The 23,164-nt window shown below is 35.9% G+C and overlaps 2 protein-coding genes across 5 annotated transcripts; both read right to left on the bottom strand.

Annotated features, from left to right (window-relative positions):
* Positions 1-330: 330 nt before the first annotated feature.
* LOC110369638 (aldo-keto reductase AKR2E4) lies at positions 331-6,431 on the bottom strand. The gene is made up of 9 exons (XM_064042112.1): positions 6,329-6,431; positions 5,811-5,912; positions 5,462-5,532; positions 4,964-5,063; positions 4,243-4,353; positions 1,970-2,140; positions 1,455-1,652; positions 901-1,009; positions 331-515 (listed from the first exon to the last, which is right to left on the bottom strand). Exons 1-9 carry the CDS (start codon positions 6,371-6,373, stop codon positions 403-405), a joined length of 1,020 nt encoding a protein of 339 aa, XP_063898182.1. The 5' UTR covers positions 6,374-6,431; the 3' UTR covers positions 331-402.
* A 2,921-nt stretch (positions 6,432-9,352) lies between these two features.
* On the bottom strand, positions 9,353-21,344 carry LOC110369618 (aldo-keto reductase AKR2E4). 4 transcript variants are annotated; one of them, XM_064042109.1, is made up of 8 exons: positions 21,271-21,342; positions 15,814-15,897; positions 15,224-15,253; positions 14,626-14,808; positions 13,981-14,097; positions 13,086-13,253; positions 12,363-12,566; positions 9,354-9,654 (listed from the first exon to the last, which is right to left on the bottom strand). In XM_064042109.1, the coding sequence occupies exons 1-8, from the start codon at positions 21,277-21,279 to the stop codon at positions 9,400-9,402; spliced, it is 1,050 nt and encodes a 349-aa protein (XP_063898179.1). In that variant the 5' UTR covers positions 21,280-21,342; the 3' UTR covers positions 9,354-9,399. The 4 variants fall into 4 exon arrangements, with proteins under 4 accessions (XP_063898181.1, XP_063898179.1, XP_063898178.1 ...); XM_064042108.1 differs by lacking the exon at positions 9,354-9,654 and adding an exon at positions 11,010-11,359 and having other exon boundaries at positions 21,271-21,341; XM_064042111.1 differs by lacking the exon at positions 15,224-15,253 and having other exon boundaries at positions 9,353-9,654; positions 21,271-21,344.
* Between the last annotated feature and the right edge of the window lie 1,820 nt (positions 21,345-23,164).

The following is a 23,164-nucleotide window of genomic DNA, read 5'->3' as shown; positions in this document are numbered from 1 at the left end:
TATTCAGCCAAATTTATTATTTGACCTTTTAATACTATAAACCGTCAGAGTGCAGAGTTTTAAAATTATTTATTTCTGAGATAATAATTCAGTTATTTATTTCATGATAATAATCACAAATAAAACACAAAAATATTTAGAAAACACAGAGCTTTTATTTCACCAAATTCACACACATTTCATATTTTAGGTTTTTATCTAATATTTATCCTCAGATCTAATTTAAGTTCGTTTGGCTTATCTTACATAGAAGGAAATATGGTATTTTTATACATACGTAGAAAAATTTAACACAGTTATAATGAAGATTTTTCTTTAAAATGAGTGTTAAAAAGACCAATTTCAAGGCCTTAATTATCTCCGAAACATAACTCCTATTGTTTTCACAAAGTATTGAAGATATTACGACTTCTTGAATAGGTCGGGAGCTGGCACATCTACACGCTCAAATGGATAGTAAGGGTGATCCTGCCAGAAACTGGGAAATACAACCCTGTAGTCTTTGTTGAATTTACCTGAAAATAGGAAAAATATACTTAAGTTAATTATATCACGACATAGTTTACAAACGGTCGGTTATACCAAAGTTGAGCAATTTCTTAAAAGTTAAGCTTGTTTTATTGGTGTACAAATAATAATTTACATATCTATAGTTTTTATAATACACAAACAACAACAAAAAATATCTTCACTTGTAAAGGCCGAACATGCAATATACACCAAACGAAATAATGCAGGTATTTTTAGGATACCTATGTTAATAAGGATAATTAGGTAACAGGTAAGTACTATAAAAGTACGCAATATGAAGGATTTGAAAGTATTAAATAAAGTAATAGTTGAATGCAATCTGCAGACTTTGAAATAAAAGTCTGCAGTGTCACTTCCGTTCAAACTTACTCAAAGTCTCCATTTCTTCTGTAGTCAGTTCGAAGTCAAAGACGTTCACATTCTCTTCAATTCTATTCTTCTTTACTGACTTCGGGATAGGAACTACTCCTCTTTGCACCTGAAAATAAGCAAAACTAAGTAATGAGGACCGGAGACCGGGTACAAAAGTAACATTTTGTACTTTAACTTTGTTTTCTGGTCAGGTGTAATTATAATATAGAAATAAATAAGTATAGCCATTTACATCGGTGGGTAATTCGTAGCGGCTAGTGTTAAAGCACCAGTTTCTTAAGTGGGAGTATGCGGATTCGATTCCAGGTCAGGAAAATACAACTTTTCAACATAGGTGCATACATACTTTCTAGCTATGTCTTGGACATCAATACACTGTATTTATAGTCCAGGGGTGCTCGGAATGTCTTTCAAGAAGTCATTGATATCCAAGATACATGAACTTATAAAGCACATATAGCTTACAACAGTTTCATAGGACTTGAGTAGCTGGTCAGGGCTACCACGACTAAGTTATTATTTGTATACTCTTAAGACAAACCAGAACTTACCAGATATCTTAACACAATCTGAGGAACAGTCTTTCCGTATTTCTTCGCCAAATCCACGAGAACGGGGTCATTAGCTCTCGGGGCTGGGTGTTTGGGGTCATCACTGAAGAGTGACCCAAATGGGGTGTAAGCCATGACTACGATATCTTTACTCTTGCAGTAATCTAGCAACTTGTTTTGGGCTAGGTTTAAGTTTACCTGGGAATAGAAAAAAGCAGTTAAAATACATAGTGTTAAGACGAGATTTCAATGGAATGCGCTGTTCGGCACACCGCATGTATCTCGTGGTGTACTCGCTGTAGCAAACAGTAACACATTGCGTGCGAACATTACTAACATGTCCGCGACACTGCAACCGCCGCGCGAACACATGCTAGCTGTGGACTCGCGATATCAAGTAGTCAGTTATACATTTTTGATTAAACAAAGGGGTTTTTCTGATGCTTATTTTATATAAGATAAAATTTTAAGCAATTTCAGTGTTAGCTTCCAACATACTTAAGTAAAAATCTTACCTCAACTTGCAGAACCGTAGGTTTAATCTCGCAGCTAGCCAAAAGTCGTTCAATCTGACTGATATTGAAGTTAGATATACCTATGGATTTGGCTAGACCCAACTTTTTAGCTTCTTCCATGCCTTTCCATGTGTCTAGATAGTCGACGATGTCAAAACCGCTTCCATCTGGCTGGAAAAGAAATAAAACAGCATTAAGAACTGTCTATACTTCGTTTGAGTAAATAATGGCTGTTCAGTTAATGAGATCAGCCAGCTGTGCAGGACATATTATAGTGCACGAGCATTTGCGCTGACACAGGTGCACTCACTATTCCTTCACTCTCATGACCCGATGGGACGACAATCCGACACCACCGGAAAAAGATCAGGCGCAGGACCGACATTAACGTGCTCTCCGATGCACGGGTATATAAATCACCAACTACCAGGGCCCGGGCTGCTTTATGAAAGTTTCTAAAACCCACAAAGCGATTTCAGCCCGACCCCAGAATAGAACCCGAGACCTCGAGCACAGCAGTTTCGCTTGCGACCACTGGACCAACGAGGCAGTCTAAAGTCGTTTGAGTAGGCACTTAACGAAATATGGACAATCTTCGTCCATATTTCTATTTAAAAACATTTTGACTTTCTATTTAAAAACTCAGTTTAAAAATAAAATGCGACTCAGGTAAAGTACCTTTCTGTGATCAAAAAATTCTTATTGGACATGTATTTGTTATTCATAAAAAACATTTCATTAAAAGTTGGGAGTCCCCTCGTGACGTCACGTTTATGTAGGTACAGTTGGTACAGTCAACTTCAGGTCAGTGGTAACAGTTTTATAGGAAAATCGTACTTATTACTATTGAGTTAAGGTGCATGACAGTTACCACTGATGTGCAGTCTACCTACATTAAAGTGACGTAACACAAAATTCAATCGTGTTTTATTTTCGTTATTATTTCTTTGTTTTCATTATTTTAGGGTTATCCAAAAGACGGATTAATTACTTTTTTTCATTCATCGTAGGTACCTACGAGATGTTTAGGTAATGAAATTTTATGTCAGTAAAAGTAGAGCGGTCATTTGATAATTTCCTATCCTTAAAAGTATATTTAAGTTATTAATGTGTTTGTAATAAAGCGATTTTCTTCACTTTTTTCCATAGTCATAGATAGGATCCCATTGTTATCATTGAAATCGAGGACAACTCAACGAAATTCTTAGTTCAGAGTGTTGCACACTTTGAATCCAACATTTGGAAAAGTCATGTACCTAGATAGATAAATGTTGAATCAGAAAGGATTTAAACAATAATTTTAGCCAGATAAAATAATAAAAAAATAACTAGACATGTAAATCGAAACGATAAAAAACTGATCAATATCTTTTTAATTAATTATCTTTCAAAAAGATCCTATCTTAGTCGGACTTTTTGAAGTGAGCGATACCAAAAAAATACAAAACTGTCTATCTTGTACTTTTGTAGTAAAAAAGCTAATTATTTGATTGTTTTCCTGCTTTTTTTGTGCATTCAATTTTATATCTAATATCTAGACAAAGATCTTTTAATATTTTAAATTGTATTAGTCATGTAAATCATTATTTTCTTTGATATAGATCTGTGAAGTTTTGCAATATATTTCGGCGCTTGCGTGACCAATGTGACGTTTGGACTATGTGTCAGTAAAAACATGGTGTTTGCACGTGATTGTTTAAATAAATAATAAACTTTGGAATTCCTATTTTGTAGTAATTATACCTACCTTCTGATAAATATCCAAAAAAAATCCTAAACTAAGTCTTTATTTTCATAAGGGCAGATTAAGGTCCAATTTCGCCTGCGGGTTGTTCGAAAGAGTTACCGCGGCCCTGGTACATAAGAGGCCTACGACGGAACACGACGGTTTTTAGTCAGTAAGAGTCTGACACTCCCTCCCCGCTGCTAACCCAAAGCGGGAGGAGTCATTTGACATCGTTAAAAAGAAGGTCCAATTTAAAGTAAAAATTCGTAGCGTAGGTGCAGTTCTTTTAAGAAAATTGACGTTTATGTTGGACAGTGAACTTTTCGCGGTTGTGGAAGACGAATTATCGGGTAATGTAATTTGGTTCTATACGGTCCAAAATGAATTTTCACGTACAAGTTTCAAAGTAAATGTTTTAGGAAAACTGACGTTATTCCTTTCAGTGAACTTTCGCCTTAGTAGACAGACTATTTTTATCCAGTTACAGGAAGGATCCTCGGGATGCCGGTAAAACCGGGCAGAGTAATAAGTAAAAACTCTTTCTTACCTTGTGTGAAACGGGGTTGTGAATCAAATATAGGTCTACGTAGGTCATGTTCAGTCGTTCCAAAGATTTTTTCAGCGAATTCACCACATCTCTAACTTCATGAGAGCCAAGCTGAAATTCAATAAAGATAATATTATCTATCTTAAAAATATAAAGAGATTTTTTTTTCTTTGTACCCTAAAGGATCCGAAACTACTGAAATGATTTGAAATTGTTTTCACTATTGGAAAGCTACACTCTTCCTCGAGTAACATAGGCTGTATTTTATCCCGGTACAGGCAGTAGTTTCCACGGGACGCTGGTGAAACCGTGGGAAAGCGGCTAGTTTTAATAATTTATAAACACCGATAATTATAGAGAGGTAAGTATTGGTAATATGTGACCTTGTAGCCGGGAAATTACCGAATCTATAGAATAGATGATGAAAATTCGATTCTATAGGTACATAGATTCGGTCGGTCAGAGTTCTGATAGGCAGTCGCTCCTTGTAAAACACTGGTGCTCAACCACCACTCCGGTTAGACTGGAAGCCGACCCCAACATAGTTGGGAAAAGGCTGTTGAGATGAGGTAAATTCGGTCGGATTGAGTGAGGGAGAGACTGTCTTTCTGACGTTCAAAAAGTGCTGTTTTGTGGCCAAGTTTTAACAAATGATTTTTGATTGATTTTGATTTTTGAATTTAGCGGTTAGTTTTACCTTATGGATTTAATGGATATTTACCTTAGTGACAACGAAGACATCTTCCCTGGGTATACCAGAAGCCCTCACTCCTGCGCCCACCTCATCCTCATTGTGGTAAGCTGATGCTGTGTCTATCATCCTGGATAGAGTTAGAATGGCGTAAGTACCCATATATTAAAGGCAATACTTCTAAGATATTGAGTAGGAACAAGTACTTTCAAAATTGTAGGTACCTGATCTAAAACTTCGCATGCGTGTATATCCCAAGAGTTCCGAAACTACTACACCGATTTGAAAAAATATTTCACTGATGAAAAGCTACTCTACCTCGGAGAAAGGGAAAATTTACGTTTGGGCGCGTTTGAAACTGCTAGACATAGTGAGGGGTTCCCATAAATAGGGAGTGAGTTTTTAACCGTTAAATAAATTCATTAAAATAATAAACCTATGGACTCGCACTTAGCCCGCAGCCAGTACAAGCAGCCGCCATTACATTTTTCGTGATCTATTCATTGACTTAGGTATATTGGGTCCTACCTGTAACCAGCCTGGAGAGCCCAGGTTACTGGGTATTCCACCTCATGCTTCTCCACTGCTTTCTGTCCATTCTGTGGAGGCAAGGGAACTTTAAAATGGATCCGATAAAATTTGAATGTGTACGATATGTACTTAAATAATTATTTTTTCTTCTAGCTTTAAGTATATACCAAATTATTATACTTAAGTAACTAAAACATTTTTTATTATTTTCCATTTCCTTGACAAACTTTTTTGTAACTAGTTAAGTTATTATGTACCTACTTGCCTACATGCTGTGGTTTCCTGTATTATAAGTGATCTGTGTATCCTCTGTTAGAAGACCAAATCTAAATAAATAAGTATTTACCTCATCAAATCCCAGAAAGGTTCCAAGTCCTATAGCCGGTATGGAGTTACCATCATTCAATGGTATCCTGTACGCTTTCCCGCCATCTTGCTCGGTACACATCTGAAAATACAACATGTTTCATATTTGGCTTATTAATAGTATATACAGCAAAGTAATGCACATGTATGTTGCTATTCAAAAATTGGCAGGCTGCCTGAAAGCTTTAGTATTAAATATGTAAAAGGACAAATAAACTCTTGTATACCAATAGATATAAATGTTTTTAAATTATCAGAACATCAGCTTCCAGTAGTTTAGTAGTAGTTAATACTTGTCAGCGCACCCGGTTAAAACACCCCATAAATGCTACCTATTAGGAACTCTAACACTGAAATAATTTTTCAAATCGTTTCAGTACTTTCTGCCATTACCAACCTCGTTCAAACAAAGCACATTCTTTAGCTTGAAAATATCACTTACATAAGTATAGTACATAACAATTGTTGACAAATATAAACAAATAAAATCTAACTTACCGTGCCCACAATAAAAGTAAATATAAATACAACTAAACGCGTCATTCTGTAAGCTTGATCAACACAACACTGAGAATTATTATGTAAAGTTCTCTACAATACCTGACCCCGCAAGAAATGTAAACTAACAAGTCTATGCACGTATATGTAAATAAAATTGTAGTGTCTGTTTGTATAGAATAAATAGGTAAACTTAAACAATCTTGATAATGTAACGACTGCTTAAAATAATGACCTAATTAAGTAATTTTATCATTGTATTTACATTGATTTTAAGCCGCATTAAGAGCGTTGTTAAGTGGTAATTAGTCGTTATAATCTGCGTAGTTTTGTCTACATTATGGCGGCTTCAAACTCTAAGTTACACTTTTAAGGGGTATTTATTAACAACCACAATCATCATCATCTGCCTGCTCTTATCCTATTCTTTATATGAATATTATTTAATCCCGACGTTTAGGATCCTTTACAGCATCCATCCATGGTTACGGGCAGTCTGCCCGTGGATATTTAAATGTCTTATATTCGCGTGTGTCAGAAATCAACATGTTAACCATCGATATATAAATAAAAGTCTCACTAATTATTTTAACTATTTTCTTCATCATCTGCCGAGCCTTTTCCTATTTTTTTCCAAAAAAAAATATCTTGAAAAATATACACAGGCGAACCCACGTGAAAGAGCTAGTTAATAGATATAAACATAATAAGACCCGTTCCTTTGATGTAAACTATATCCATACAAAATACTTAAATAAGCTTCTATCTACATCAACACTACAATTTCAAACCTTAAAGCTATAGCAATAAGAATTATTATCCTAATAACAGCTTGATCGTGGAACTTTTTACCTTAGAATATCAGTGAAGTTTGATTTTGAACTCTATTTCTAAGAAGATAAGGTAAAATATACAATGTCTCGTAAATGACAAAGGATTTATAAGGTGTAACTAGACGACTTCAATCTGAGCACTTACATCGCAACAACTTATTATTGAGCTTAAACTTAAGAACTTAATACCTTCAAATTATACCTTCTTTTTGAGATGGGAAATCATGAAATATACCTTTTACAAAGATTCCATTGTTTGGCCGTATGTCTGTCTTCAGGGTTTATCTAAAAACCTGTGATAGCTAGACAGTTGAAATTTTCACGTACAACGCAGTTGCGATTCCTCTGGTGTTGCGTGTTGCTTTCCTTCAGGCGATGCGGCAGTAGCCCAGCTCGTTTTAAAAAGTTCATACACATAAGTACAAAAAAAAACAGAGTAAATAAATAGTTGCCCCATACATATAAAAATGTGATTTCTTTGCAATTTTATGCTCGATGTTAATAACCGTAGAAACTCTTCTTGCTCCTGTCCGACCCACAATTGGCTGGATGTTTTTCTTTGTAAACAACTCTTGTTTGAAAGGTTGCCATGTGTTACTGTTTTCTAGAGTGAGTACACCACGAGATACATGTGGTGTGACAAAACAGTGCCATACCAAAGGAAACTTGCTTTTAACTAGTACTAGCTTCCACCCGCGTGGTGTGTTGATAAAAAGTAGCCTCTATGCAAATCCAGCGTATCACCTATCTAGAGGTACATGATGATGATGATGATGATGATGTCCTCCTAGCCGATTATCGGCTACGGCGGCTGTTCTCATTTAAGGAGATCAGCCAATTGCGCAGGACATATTACAGTGCACAAGCATTTGCGCAGACACAGGTGCACTCCCTATTCCTTCACTCTCATAACTCGATGGGACGGCAAATCCGACACGACCGGAGAGAGATCAGGCGCAGGACCGGCATTTACGTGCTCTCCGATGCACGGGTGTATCAATCACCAAATTCCAGGCTCCGGGCTGCTTTGTGAAAGTCTTCTAAAACCCACAAAGCGATTTCGGCCCGACTCGGGAATCGAACCCGAGACCTCGTGCTCAGCAGCCGCACTTGCGACAGCTAGACCAACGAGGCAGAGGTACATACCAAATTACCAAATCGTTCCAGCTATTTTTGCGTGAAAGAATAACAAACACATCCATATATCTTCACAAACTTTTACATTTATAATATTTCAGTTGGCATTTAAGGGTCGCTATTAAAGTAGTCTTGTTATAAATCATTCCACTATTGAATAAACTTCAAGGCAAACTAGTTAATAGTAAACGTGAGATGAATACAATTATTATAAAAGCAATATGTTGTTTTTTTTGTAGCTATGATTGGTTTTAGCAGTTTTTTTTAGATAGATACAAATTTCTTAGAAGAGGAAGAGAATAATTTAGAATAGACTAGCCGATTTCCCGCGGCTTCACCCGCGTTCCGTGGGAACTACTGCCCGTATCGGGATAAAATATAGCCTATGTTACTCGGGAAGAGTGTAGCTTTCCGTTACTGAAAGAAGATTTTAAATTGGTTCAGGGATTTCGGAGCCTTTATAATACAAACAGACAAAAAATTGTTTCCTCTTCTATTAGTATAAACGAGCTGAGTGCCGATGGCATTGCTAATTTTATATGTTACTTAAACAAAACACTGGCATTTATAAAATCAGTCTGGGCTATAAAAGTTATTTAGCAATCGGCTTTGTTCGTAATTACTTAAATATTTATTTTTATATTTTTTTTTGCAGAACTTACTGCAAAATAAAAGAGATTAGCCAACTATGGACATATTATAATGCACAAGCATTTGCTTGGACACAGGTGCACTCACTATTCCTTCACTCTCTGCGCGCGATGGGACGACAATCCGACACGAGCGGAGAGAGATCAGGCGCAGGACCGACATTTACGTGCTCTCCGATGCACGGGTGTATCAATCACCAACTTTCAGGCTCATGGCTCCTTTGTGAAAGTTTCTTAAACCCACAAAGCAATTTCGGCTGGACCCAGGAATCGAACCAGAGACCCCGAGCGTATCAGCCGCTCTTGCGACAGCTAGACCAACGAGGCAATTACAAATATAGATAAATAAAACTACGAATACTCAGTTTAATTATTTAATTACAAAAAATATATAATAACAACATAATCTTTTACTACACAATAACTGGCCATTTCACACATTAACCACTACTCAATCAATATCCAAATTCATGCCATTTTTCCAAATTCTAAGTGCCTCTGGTATATCCATTTTTCCAGGTACTTTGTCAAATGGATAATTTTCATAGTCTTGCCAAAATATTGGTCGGACTGTGCGGTAACCATTATCAAATTCTGCTAGTTTTTCAATATCAACTTTGTCTAAGTTAAAGTCAAAAATGGATGCATTTTCTAACACTCTTGAAAGTGTCACTGTTTTTGGGATTGTGATTATTCCTCGTTCGTACTGGAAGGAAAGGAAAGTGGGTTAAAGAGTCATCATGATATTATAGTTATCGGCACGGATATTGAGCTCTCGGCGGAAGAGTGGGGATCGCTTTGCGCACCGTACACTTATGGTAATAAACCAAAAAATCACTTCTGTGCAGGTGAAGGTCAGGGCTCAATATCCTTGCCGATTATTATAAGACTATTTGTTGTCCCACTGCAGGGCACAGACTTCTTCTCACACAGAAAAGTATTAAGCGTTGAGTTATGGTTGAGTATGTTGTAGATATTGATCTGTCAAAAACGTTTAAGGTACGTTTTAAATACTAGCTGCCGACTGCAACTGCCGACCGCACATGCATGCTTGTAGGTAGGTAGGTATGTGAAATGAAAAATGAATTAATTTTTGACCTAGTCCTTTCCAATTTTAGACTTTTTAAGTCCAAGTTTCCCTTTGGTGTCCAAGATACAACTAAAAAGTATATTTAGCAATGTTTTGTAACTAGACAGGATGCTGTAATACAGACCTGCTCAGGTGCTTATTACTCTGAGCCATAACAATAAGCCCATGTATTTATATTAATTTTCAGAATATCTTAATGTACCAGACTGTGATCACCTTTTTATAAAACGTGTTTTAAAAAAAGTACCGGCTTTTGAAACCACCGTCCCGAACAAAATCATTGGACTAAAGTTATTACTAAAGCGGGTACTTCTTAAAACCACGTTTTTAAATTAGATGATGAATGTTTAACTTGTTGCTGGTTTTTCTACTAATTAATCAACTAGGTAGGTACCTAAGGTAAAGCAACTTTTTTAGGTAAGTAGGTATTAAATCATTGCTTTTTGTTTGAAGGATAAAGATAATCCTGCTCAACAGGTTTTGTTTTTTCCCCATGTTACATATACAGGTATAGGCAGGTAAAGATAAGTAGTTCATTGTCCTACAGACATGTTCTATGGAATATTTTATGTTTTTTCTTAATTTTGGATTATTTTGACATAGGTAGGTACTGCCTTTTAATTAGCAAGGGCACAACTTGATATTTTTGTGAAATATATGCTTACTAGTATCTACCTACCTATTGGGGAAGAAATTACCAACGCTTTCTTTCTTTTTGTCCCTACAAATTGCCTAGAAGTTCTGTAGTAATTTATACTGGGGTATATATTAATACAAATGGGGTACAAATACAGAACTGAGTTAGGAGTTTTAAGCCTGCTTAAATTACTTATTTGGTTACTTAAAAAATGTCTGCCAACTCTCAGACAGTTAGAGCCACGTTATTTTTGGATCGTCATGAATAAAATTCAAAAGTTAAATTAAAAACATTTAATCACTAAAATCACAATGACATGACAAAAATCACATGATTAAATTATAATACTATAAAACCATTAAAAGTAATACATTTGTCAAGCCCAAGCTGTCTTTAACCGGTCATTCCACACATTAACCAATAAAAAACTTATTCAATATCCAAATTAATGCCATTCTTCCATTTCCTCAGAGACTCTGGTATCTCCATTTTGCCAGGTACTTTGTCAAATGGATAATTTTCATAATCTTGCCAAAATATTGGTCGAAGTGTACGAAAACCAACGTCGAATTTAGCTAACGTATCCATTTCTGCTTTGTCCAGGTTAAAATCGAAAATAGATCCGTTTTCTAACACTCTTGAGTGTGTCACTGTTTTTGGAATGCTTACTATGCCGCGTTGGTACTGAAATTATGTAAAAAATATTTATATACATTTTTACAATAAATATAAAAAAAACTATCCTAGTAAAAATATTTGTGTAATTTATACCTAAATAAGAAAATATATTGGTTAACAAAAAACCCCAATTATGTTGGGGTAAGTTTACAGTCTACCCAGATGCACATGTGACACAGTGAGTGTCTCTCTGACCTCTTCCACCCAATCGCCCGGGCAATATTTTAATATGTGACAAAAAAACAGTCACTACATGAAAACTACTGCATCTGCTTAGACAGGGCCAATATCAATATTACAAAAAGTTCAGTTGCGAAAAAAAATGAATACATTCAATGAAACAAATATGAAAAAAATTTTTCAGAAATACACATATTATAGGACAAACAAAACAAATAATTTCTTACCTTGAGACAACACATTTTCCATTGACACACACAGCAAAAAATTATAAATATACATACAATATAAGCAAAAATGCATCAAAAGAAACAATTTTAACCAAAATGGCATAACTTAATTAAACAACACCAAAATAAGACATTAAGACACATTAAGGATATGAAAAAGCTTCCCGTGGCCACGACTTCACGCATCCGGACAAAAAGTTGTAGAATAGCCTAACACTTGAAATAACTTTTTATATCGATCTAGCAGTTTACGAGATCCGCACGTTTAAACAAACAAACTTTAAAGTCAGGAGATAATCACTTTTGCCTTGAGCGCAAGTTATTATTAATGCTCAATCCTTCTCTGTATGAGAAGAGGCCTGTGTCTTGCAGTGGGACGATACAAAGGCTGATGTGGATTAATGAATAGTACCCAGACTATTTTAAAACACAAATCTTTTACTTATTATCTGGGAATCGAAACCACAACCTCTTACTTAGCAAATACTTTAACTAGGACGCCATCTTGTCACCTTGTCACCTTTGCGTACGCGCATTACAAACAAAACATGTATATAAAACACCTTATTCCCAATTAAAAATATCAAAAATTTCCTTACCAAATATCTCAAAGTGACTTGAGTAACAGTTTTCCCGTATTTCTTAGCTATTGCCACCATGGTCGGGTTGTTAAGTTTCGGCTCGGGGCTGTTCGGAGCACTTCGGGAGGGCACCATGGTCCCGAACGGCGAGTAGGCGACTGTCAACACTTTGTGGGTCGAGCAGAAGTCTACTAGGTCTTTTTGACCGAGGTTTAGGTTAATCTGGAAAGAGTGGAAATGGGTATTATAGAGGGGGAGAAAAACAAGAAAATGAAGGGGGTTAAATGAAGATTGTGAAGGGACGAGAGTCCATTTAAAATATTTGAAACCAGTGGCAGTGGGATCAGTTTACAAATTACAACCAAATATTTATATGAAATGCAAGTACCTACACTTAATATTTCATTGATGTCTATGTAAACTCTATTTACTAAAAATAATGACAACATAAGAACAAAGATAATCAAGTGTAACTAAGTAGAATAGTAAAATTTTCATTGATATATCTTATATTGCTCAAAGAGAAAGAGCATAAAAATAACAAAATCTACAGCATCCACTTAGATATTTTTACTTTTAGGGCAATATACCTCATGAACTCATGAGCATTGTCCTGGGAAATTAGTTTTGAGGCGCCATTAACGTCACTACCCCTTCCTCAAAGAATTAAACCACTACCAAAAACACATTTAATAATAAATATATTTTATATTTATATTTATATTTCTCTAAACATCTTACCTCAACCTGATTCACAGCCGGCGGAACCTTACAATTGGCTAGCAACCTCTTCATCTGATCTAGATTAAAGTTGGAGACTCCAATGGACTTGGCGAGCCCTTTCTGTAGGACAATCTCGAAGCCGCGCCACGTTTCTAGGTAGTCTATCTTCTCGTCTACTCCTTCTTGCTGTGAAGAAGAAAGGAAGATATTGAAATTAATAAATAAGGGTGAGTGCGAGTGCTACTCAAATAAAGGGTTCCGTGTCATATAATATGTTGGGACACCTTTTCACACATGGTCGGTTAGTCCTATGCTAACTAAGTTATTAATTAATTTTAATTAAATTGTGTTATGGGTGCTAACACAACTGATAAACTACATATAGCTACATATATACATATTATTACACCCAGACCACGGCCAACAAGCATGATCATCACACAAATGTCGACCGAACCGGGAATCGAACCCGGGACCCCTGAGGTTCCGGGTTCGATTCCAGGCAGTCCGGCATGGTGACCATTGCGCCATCGAGGTCTTCAATATGGAGCAAAAATCGGTAAAAAATAATGCGTGTTGTTAAAGACAAAAAAATATTAATTTTATTAAGTTTGTAGGTAGTTTTATTGGTTGTTACAGCGGCAACAGAAATACATCTGTGAAGTTGCCAACTGCTGGCTATCAATTATGATTCATACCGTGCAGTGCCAGCCAAGTCATTTATACCCGTTTTCACCAACAATCTCTTAACGTTTCCCTAACTAAGTGTCACTTAGAATAAAGGCTCCCCCTATATTATAAAAGCGACACTTGAACTTAGGTGAAAACTAAATTCGTATTAAGTTTTCCCTAAATGCTCTCAGGGGATCCCTAGATTTAATTATTTCTTGGTGAACAGAGCACGGGTACTTACCGAGATAGACATAGGCCAGTGCATAAGCACCAGGTCTACATAGTCCAGGTTGAGTCTCCTCAGGGAGTCACGCACTGACACCTCTACGTCAGCCTCGCGGTGGTAGTGGTGCCAGACCTGAAGAGAAGATGGATCTTCATTAGAATATCACAAATAAATAACACGTTCTAGCACGTTCGGTGCGGCCGCTGGTAGGCTATTTATTAACTTGAGTTGTAGGTGCGAACACAACTGATTAACTACATATACTTTACATATTATATAGGTAGGTGGTCGTGGTGGCCTAGGGGATAAAGAACCAACCTCTCTAGTATGAGGGCGCGGGTTTGTTTCTAGTTCAGGCAAGTACTTCAAAGTATATCTTAGACACCAATGACTGTGTTTCGGATGGCACGTTAAACTGTAGGTCCCGGCTGTCATTGAACATCCTTGGCAGTCGTTACGGGTAGTCAGAAGGCAGTAAGTCTGACACCAGTCTAACCAAGGGGTATTGGGTTGCCCGGGTAACTAAGTTGAGGAGGTCAGATAGGTAGTCGCTCCTTGTAAAGCACTGGTACTCAGCTGCATCCGGTTAGACTGGAAGCCGACCCCGACATAGTTGGGAAAAGGCTCGGAAGATGATGAATATATCAAGGAGAAACCAACCTTAGTAGTAATAAAAAGCTCCTCTCTCTTCACGACGCCATCTTGGATTTTCTTGTTGACAATCTTCCCGACCTCCGGCTCCATTCTATAGAGGTGGGCTGTGTCTATGTGTCGGTAACCAATGTCTATGGCGTACGACAGAGCTTCGTTCATCTTTGGCATGCCTGCTGCGCTGAATTCGAACTGAAAAGTTTAGGAAAGATATTTTGGTTAGGTATTATATTGATGATGTTTTTTTGTTGGAGGGGTATTTGGGCTGAAGTCAGATAGGCAGTCGCTCCTTGTGGCATACTGTTGCATGTGGTTTTAATCTTGCAGTGTTCCATAGCCTATTTATTGAGAAAGGCTATACTTAGTCTATTTTTATCCGGATGCGCAGAGCAGTTCCCATGTAACATGGGAGGAAGTACAGGGAACAGCTAGAATATTTAAGTGTGTTAAATAATAATTATTTATTTTAATAAGAATTGTTATTCATGGAAATCTACGTATAAAATGAAGTTGATTTTAGACTTTAAAGTGCTATTTATAGTAAGCAGAAATTAATAAGAATTATTATGCAACTAATTATGATATTAGTTTGTGTTAGAGTACTCACCGAAAATGGTTTGCTCGGGCCGGCCGCATCCTATTTAGATAAAAATCCAGAAGAAGTGTTAGTTAAGTACAAGCATGCAAAAACTACGGTTAAGTAACTAAAACTACTAACTACTTAATGAAGAATGATTAAACAGAATTACAAACTGAAATGTACTGTTATTAATGTTAAAAACCAAAAAGAGATAATAACTTTATCTCTTTTAAAGGAAACATTGTCCTATTAGCCATTATAGCACTTTCACACTAGCGGATTTTCGGCTCGGATTTGCAAAAACAATTGACAACTAAGTACCAGTTCAAAAGATGGCACGAGAAACGGCACGATAAGTTTTTTATCGCTCGAAAAAAAAACCGAGCGGCAAATCCGCTAGTGTGAATGCGGTGTTAAAAGATATTATAGCTAGCAGAAATTAATTACAATTATATTAGATTAGATAATTAATTATGTTAAAATAATAGTGATAGTTCATTTATGCCAAAAGAACAGTTAAAAGATGTTATAGGTCGATATTTAACCAATACTATTAGTAAAAAATTTGGAAATGGATTTCAGACTGTTAGACTGTCAATTTTTAAACTATATCTTACATCTTCGTCCATGCCCAACCAGGTTCCGTAGCCCAGTACTGGGATGTCTCGACCATCGTTTAGCTTGAATGTAGGAATGTTTACCTGAAAATAAAAGAAAAATGTTTATCATCATCATCATCATCTCAGCCAGGACGTCCACTGCTGAACATAGGCCTCCCCCTTAGATCTCCACAGATACCTGTTGTAGGCGACCTGCATCCAGCGTCTTCCGGCGACCTTTATAAGATCGTCTGTCCACCTTGTTGGTGGACGTCCTACGCTGCGCTTGCTAGTCCGTGGTCTCCACTCCAGCACTGTTTCGATTAGAATAAACTTATACCTGACTGTGTTTCGGAGGGCACGTTAAACTGTAGGTCCCGGCTGTCGTTGAACATCTTTGGCAGTCGTTACGGGTAGTCAGAAGCCAGTAAGTCTAACACTAGTCTTACGAACGGGTATTGGGTTGCCCGGGTAACTGGGTTGAGGAGGTCAGATAGGCAGTCGCTTCTTGTAAAACACTGATACTGAGCTTCATCCGATTAGACTGGAAGCCAACCCCAACATATTTGGGAAAAGGCTCGGAAGTTGATGATCAGTTCTATTTATTTTGCGAAAGAATGTTACTTGTAAGATGACGGCAGATAGAAGAGTATGGAAGGAGAAAACATGCGGCGCCGATCTCAAATAAAATTATACAATTATGGGATAAGGGCAGGAGGATGATGAGGGAACAAATATAGGTTTTCTAAGATTGCTTTGATGATGAATATTTACTTATTATTTAATTTTATTTTTGTTTTGATAATTAGTGTTGTATAACTTAATTAGATAAACTCTGAACTGTAAGCGATAAAGTAAAATATAGAATGCTTAGTAATAATATAATAGTTTATTTATACTTGTTTTTGGATGTTTGTTGCTACCCTATGTAATACCCTTATGATTACGAGCACGTAAATGTCGGTTCTGCTTTTGATCCTGTGGTGTCGGATTGTCGTCCCATCGGGCTATGAGAGTGAAGGAATAGTGAGTGCACCTGTGTCCAAGCAAATACTTGTGCACTACAATATGGCAGTTGAGCAGTTGGCTAATCTCCTTACATGAGAACAGCCGCCGAAGCCGATAGTCGGCTAGGAGGACATCATAACACCCGGTTTGACTGGAGGCCGACCCCAACATAGTTGGGAAAAGGCTCGGAGGATGGAGACTGATTTATAAGCCCAAACAAACTATCGCCCTATACTGTCATAGATGGCAGACAGGAGACAAAAAGGAAGACGAGGGTCCAGTCACATAATTAGCTAGTTACGTAGGTATGTATAGATACTAAATGTAATTTATTAAATTACCTATTAATCTTTATTACACTTATACACTATTATCCAAGGTGGAAATTGATTAAATCTATAGGCTAATTAATTAAATCCATAAATGTAAAGTACATCATAAGTAGGCTAATTGATATTGGTTATTGGTAAGTTCAAGTGTTTTTGTACTCCACAGCGGATTATGCTAGTAATAAGTTATGTCTATTTTTACTAATATAATAAAGAGTAGATAATATTTCTTTTGTTTGTTAGTTTGTGCTCTAAAGTCTCCGAAACTAGAGAACCGATTTGAAAAATTCTTTCACTGGTGGAAAGCTCCACAGAAGTTGCTAGCAGTAGTTTTTTCCGAGACGAGGGTGAAACCGAGAGGACCACCTAGTATTTAGAATTTAGAGTAAGGTTCTAAGATATTTGAGATTAGGTTTACCTACATATTTTTCATTTTGCTAGAAATCGGTAGCGAAAATTTTTCGTTTCGATAAATAATATTAAACTAAAAGAGGTTCAAAAGTATCAAATGTTACTTTTATTCTGTAGTACTTGGTAATTCTAGACTACCTGTGTACCTTTCATTAAAATCGGTTCACTAGTTTTATCGTGAAAGCGCGACAGACAGTTACTTTCGCATTTATAATATTAGCTTACATTAGGTACTTACCTAGGGCAAACTATTATATTACTATATCTTGATATAGAAAAAAATCACGTAGCAATCTCAATTAAGACTTATCTACACTAATATTATAAAGAGGAAATCATTGTTTGTTTGTTTGACATGAATAGGTTCCAAAACTACTGAACCGATTTAAAAAATTCTTCACTATCGGAAAGCTACACTCTTCCCGAGTAACATAGGCTTTATTTTATCCCGGTACGGGCAGTAGTTCCCACGGGCCGCGGGTGAAACCGCTGGCAAACCGCTAGTAAGATATAATGTCAATTTATATAGACTTATCTGAAATATAAACCTATAGGTACATAACTTGTTAATCAGAACACTCTGGATTTATTGATTAGATAAAAGATTTATAAGTACTGGGAAAAACGCTAGACAGATTACAACTATATTACTTGCAAAAATTTCATATAAGTATATTGGTTTTTACATTATCATCATAATATTGGTGAATTGCACTTTTTGAAATCCCAAAACGTGACCAACTTTATCTAGCTCTCTTAAAAATGGGTATGACTTAGGATTGTGCCTTGGGGTATTCCAAACGAAAATTTGGGTTCTGAGATAAAGTATAGATTGAAATTCTGAAAATTGTATACATATTATTTTTAAACTGGGTAGTACTTTAAATATTACTAGAAAATTTTATTTCAATAATACAAATTATGTTTTTGAGCATTTTGGCTACGAAGACAGTATCGAAAGGCCATCGAAAATCTGTAAGATCTCATGATTTATCAAGTGCAAGGTTTATAAATATTGAGTTAAAGATCAAGACATTACCTTCTTTTCGCGCTTTCGTGTCGACTCGTAACTAATTTGGTACACAGATAGTCCAGAGATAATGAGACAGGACATAGGCTACTTTTAACCTTGTCACTGGAAGTGTTTCTATCGGAACGTGAGTAAAAATACAGAGAACAGCCAGAACCTACTAAATTGATTTGAGGCCTAAAGTTGACCCGCCGGGGCTGTGGGAATGTTCGCGCGGCCCTGGTACATAAAAGGCCTACGACGGAACACGACGGTGTTTAGTTAGTAAGAGTCTGACACTCCCTCGCCGCTGCTAACCCACAGCGGGAGGGGTCATTTGATGATTTTTGCCATCATTTAAAAAAAAAGGCCAAACGACAGAACCTAGGCGGTCTTATATGAATCACGTTCAATTTTCAAAGAAAACAGTTGTTCTAAGAAAAAAAACTGTCGTTTATGTTGTCGGTGAAAATGGGGCTAAATATATGAGTGCATTTACTAACGCATATTTTTTGATAAACCTTGAATATTGTTATAGTAAGGAAATGATAAATATCGTATTATTTAGGTATTATCAGGGAGTTATATTTATTTTATCTTGACTGCTGAAAGATTACGAGTTTGTTATGTTATTGTTTTTATATAATGCGTGTGTTCAAATAACTTGTAACTTACATAACTTATACTTACTGAACATAAGACCGACTTCAATAATATATTCACCTTAACTTTCTCCTAAATCTGACACATACCTACCTACTATGCTGAAAACCGCATCAAAATCGGTTCAGCCAAACGAAATATGAACATAGGGTAGATACGCCAAATGTCGGCCTCCCCCCAAACTTCGGCCGTCTGTACATTTTCAGCTTGCATTCATTCAAAAGGTAATTAAGTGTCAGTTTTGCTCCTCGAATTGCAACCTTGATTTATACTCTATTCGTACAAATCGTTGCTATCCGATTCTGCCACTTACTCTTCTCACACTGAGCGTCAGTAGCGATTGTGCCGTTCAAACATCAAATTCACATGTAAAGTAGCTTACTCGAAGTGAAAACTCACATTTTGGGGATTGATATTAGAACGATAAAACATTTATTTATTTTTGTTTTAAGCTTGATTATCATTAATGGGTTATTTTTACTATATTTTAAGATAGTTTTTTTCAGCGTTTTGCGTATTTTTTCAAGGAAAAATAGGAGGCCGCCATTAGGACAACAGTTTTGACTTAAAACCGGATTCTCGGCCGTGGCCGACTTAAAGTAAATGCAGTCTATTTAATAAATTCCTATTGTACTAATTCCGTTGGCTTAACAAGAGAATTTGCAAAACTTATAGGCAAATAGATCTATTTTACGTTTAATAGCCTAATTACGGCCGGGGTGATATTAGTCGAATCTCGAGAAATAAGGTACAAGAAATAGGGGCCGACATTAGAAATATTAAAGATCGTAATGTCGACCAGCCTCGAACTCGAGCGCCACTATACAGGCTGATGAAAAAATACTTTTATATTTTTTTCATTTTCTCAAATTTTTTCTCTCGAAATTATTTATTTATTATAATTTATTATATTGTAAAGAAGTTAAGTTTAAATGTATTGTAGGCATGTTTATGGTAGCTTTATGGATTGGGACTTGCTATCTATTAAACCGATCTTATTAGTTTAAAAAATATAAATTGTTGGTCGTGAATACGACTTTTTTTGTTTAGGGGAAACAAAAAAATATTTTACTATTAAACAATTACAAATGTATACTTAGTATTATATTCGAATTCTGCCAAAATAAATCATGTTAATAATATTTGTCACTGCCTTAATTTGAAACATCCTATACCCGGCCGACATTTGGAAAAAACGCGACCGACCTTGGGCACTGAATGGCCGACTTTAGGGTTTTTCTGTTCTCGACGCATCTAAGCCTTATTACTTTTCTTTTCGTAGAAATATCAATCTTATGCCTTTAAACATGAAATAGATTAATGAAACTATCCAAAACCGCATCAGAAACTATCTTTCGTTGGAAGCTGACGGTGCTATAGCGAACCGCAGTCAGAAAATCGCTAAAGGGGCCGACATTTGGCGTATTTACCCTACATCTATACAGGTAAAACTGAGAACCTCCTTTTCTTTGAATTTGGTTAAATACTTAGGTATGTGAATGACAGTTCATTTGTTTTCTATTCTTTAACTCTGTAACGGCTGAATCAACTCCGATGATATCTGTGCCATCACAGAGCTGAGTTTAATGCAAGCGGGTGTATTATTGTGATCGTGACGTCTATAGTTAAATATTATAGAATAGTTAACTTCAGTCTTCACAGGCAATATTTAAAATCTACATGTAGAATGAAATTGTTATTAATTATCCTGGTATGTAGGTAATTGGTATGTAATTACATAAAACGGCTAGTTATAAATGAATCGTTAGGTAGGTAGTTAGAAAATTACTATGTAGGCAAGTAGGTATTAGTTAGGTATCTACATACATATTATTAAGAAGGGTAATATTTACATAATTTCCTTGAAATAAACGTAGGTAGGTTAAATAATGTGAAAACCGGCACTAAAATAATACTAGGTAGGTACCTATCCTAAAAAAAATCTAATACCTACACCTAACCAAACTATATCAGTTTTAATTATTTCAATACCTATGTGTTTTGATTTACAAACTTATTGTATTGAATATAAATAAAACGTAAAAATAAACTCACGCGCGCCATTTTGAACCACCGTCCGCGAACTTTGACAGCTAACAGCTCACTGGATCGCCGGCAGCGAGCCACAGATTATAAACAAACGGCCAAAGATCAGGCAGCGCAGATACGCTATCTGTGACGCTAAACATTTGTACCTACTGTCGAGATAAAATTTTGGGTTGTTGTAATCGTAAGCGTAATCCAGCGGGTGATAGGAAATCCGGTATAGTAAAATGTGAGCTAGAATGATTTGCTGGTTTTCTAAATAGGAGAAAAATTCAAATGTTTTTTCAAGTTAATATTTTAAGTTTACTATAATTAAGTATGTAGACGTATTTATTAAGCTAAATGTATCCTAACCTGCTTAAAATGTTAACCGTCATAAAAAACAGGTTCTCAATTTGTTGAAAGATTACAAACGGCGAAGCACTGTGCTGATTAACTTTATAACCTTTTGATTAATAAATAAAATAAATATATAAAAAGAACATTTTTTTTCTATGTACAAGAAGAGACAATTACCGTGCAGTGATGAATAAAAATATGTACCTACTGAAGATCATGACGATTTTTTTCAGTTAGTTAGGTACTTTGGGATACTTAACTGTACAGAAAGCTATGAGATCAATTGACATCAGACTTTTAAAACACAGTTATTTTAAGATGACAAATGGTTAAGTATAAATGATTCCTTCAGTTGACATGAACTTGGTGAACTTCATTGGAGCCAAAGATGCTACATTTTATCCAGGTACGGGAGGCGGTAAACACTGGCGAAATCTACGCGAAAGTCTCACAGACTGTCTTAGTAGGCTTGTGTTATCAATTTTGAAAAGATGTGCAATTTATCTGTGAATATCCAGTCTGTTTTAATAATTAATTTTAATCTACATGGAGTTATTCCTACCGAACGTCGTATGTTGACAATACAATACATATAGAATAGAACGAGTACTATTTTCAAAGCATGCCTACGTAAAGCAAACGTTAACCGTCTCAATTGGAAGAGACAAGTTTTAAATTATAACATTTATAACTGTATAAAGTCCTTTTATAATAATTTTGCAAAGTCATGACCATAATTTTCTGGGAAATAAATTTACGGTTAATCTGAAATAATCTGCTGGCATAGTAAACACGGAATAAAACGATAATAATTTGCAATTAATCAAATGACGCTAATGGAGATTTGTGACGCTAATGTTGCATAAAAGTTGCGAAATAGTTTATCTAAATATTATACTAAACCTTTTAGAACGCCATCTATTAGAATTTTCTTGTAACAATAACACATCCTTGCTGCTAACATTGTAATTAATACTTTTTAGAAACCGACAGATGTCGCTAATATATATGAACCTTACAGCGCCATCTATTAGATTTTCGGTGTAACAGCAAGTCAACATAGTGACTCACATTGTTACAGTTACAGCTACTCGCCACTAGATGTCACTAATTTTAAGGTTGCAATCGTGAAATAAAATTGGTTTTGCTATTCGATAACAGATGGCGACTCAAGTACCAATTCGTTGAACAAGCTAGATTATTATCTAGGAAATTGCCTGGTAAAGATACATATCTGAGCGAGTCCGCGAAACATTTCATTGAATCACATTATCCACGTCGGAACGTATCATTATTCTCAATATACAGTCTTTATTGCGCCATTTTCTTTTATTTTTACTCTTATGCATAGTTCATTATGGTTGTTTGTGATGAAAAGTGGTAATTATGAACTAATTGCAGTGTATTATCGGGCGTTTCTCGAAAAAACGAGCGAGTAATGAGACTCTAAGCAGTAATTTCGAAGCAATAGTTATGAGAAATGGTTTTCGGTATTTGTTAGAATTGTTTCTATGCCTACAGCAGTTGTTAGGCGTGATTTCCTTTTGATGGTCAAAATGGAGGC

Source organism: Helicoverpa armigera, chromosome 27, assembly GCF_030705265.1.
Source record: "Helicoverpa armigera isolate CAAS_96S chromosome 27, ASM3070526v1, whole genome shotgun sequence".
Classification (NCBI taxonomy): domain Eukaryota; kingdom Metazoa; phylum Arthropoda; class Insecta; order Lepidoptera; family Noctuidae; genus Helicoverpa; species Helicoverpa armigera.
Note: the sequence above shows the minus strand (reverse complement) of the source record. Positions and strands in the feature narration are given on the sequence as shown.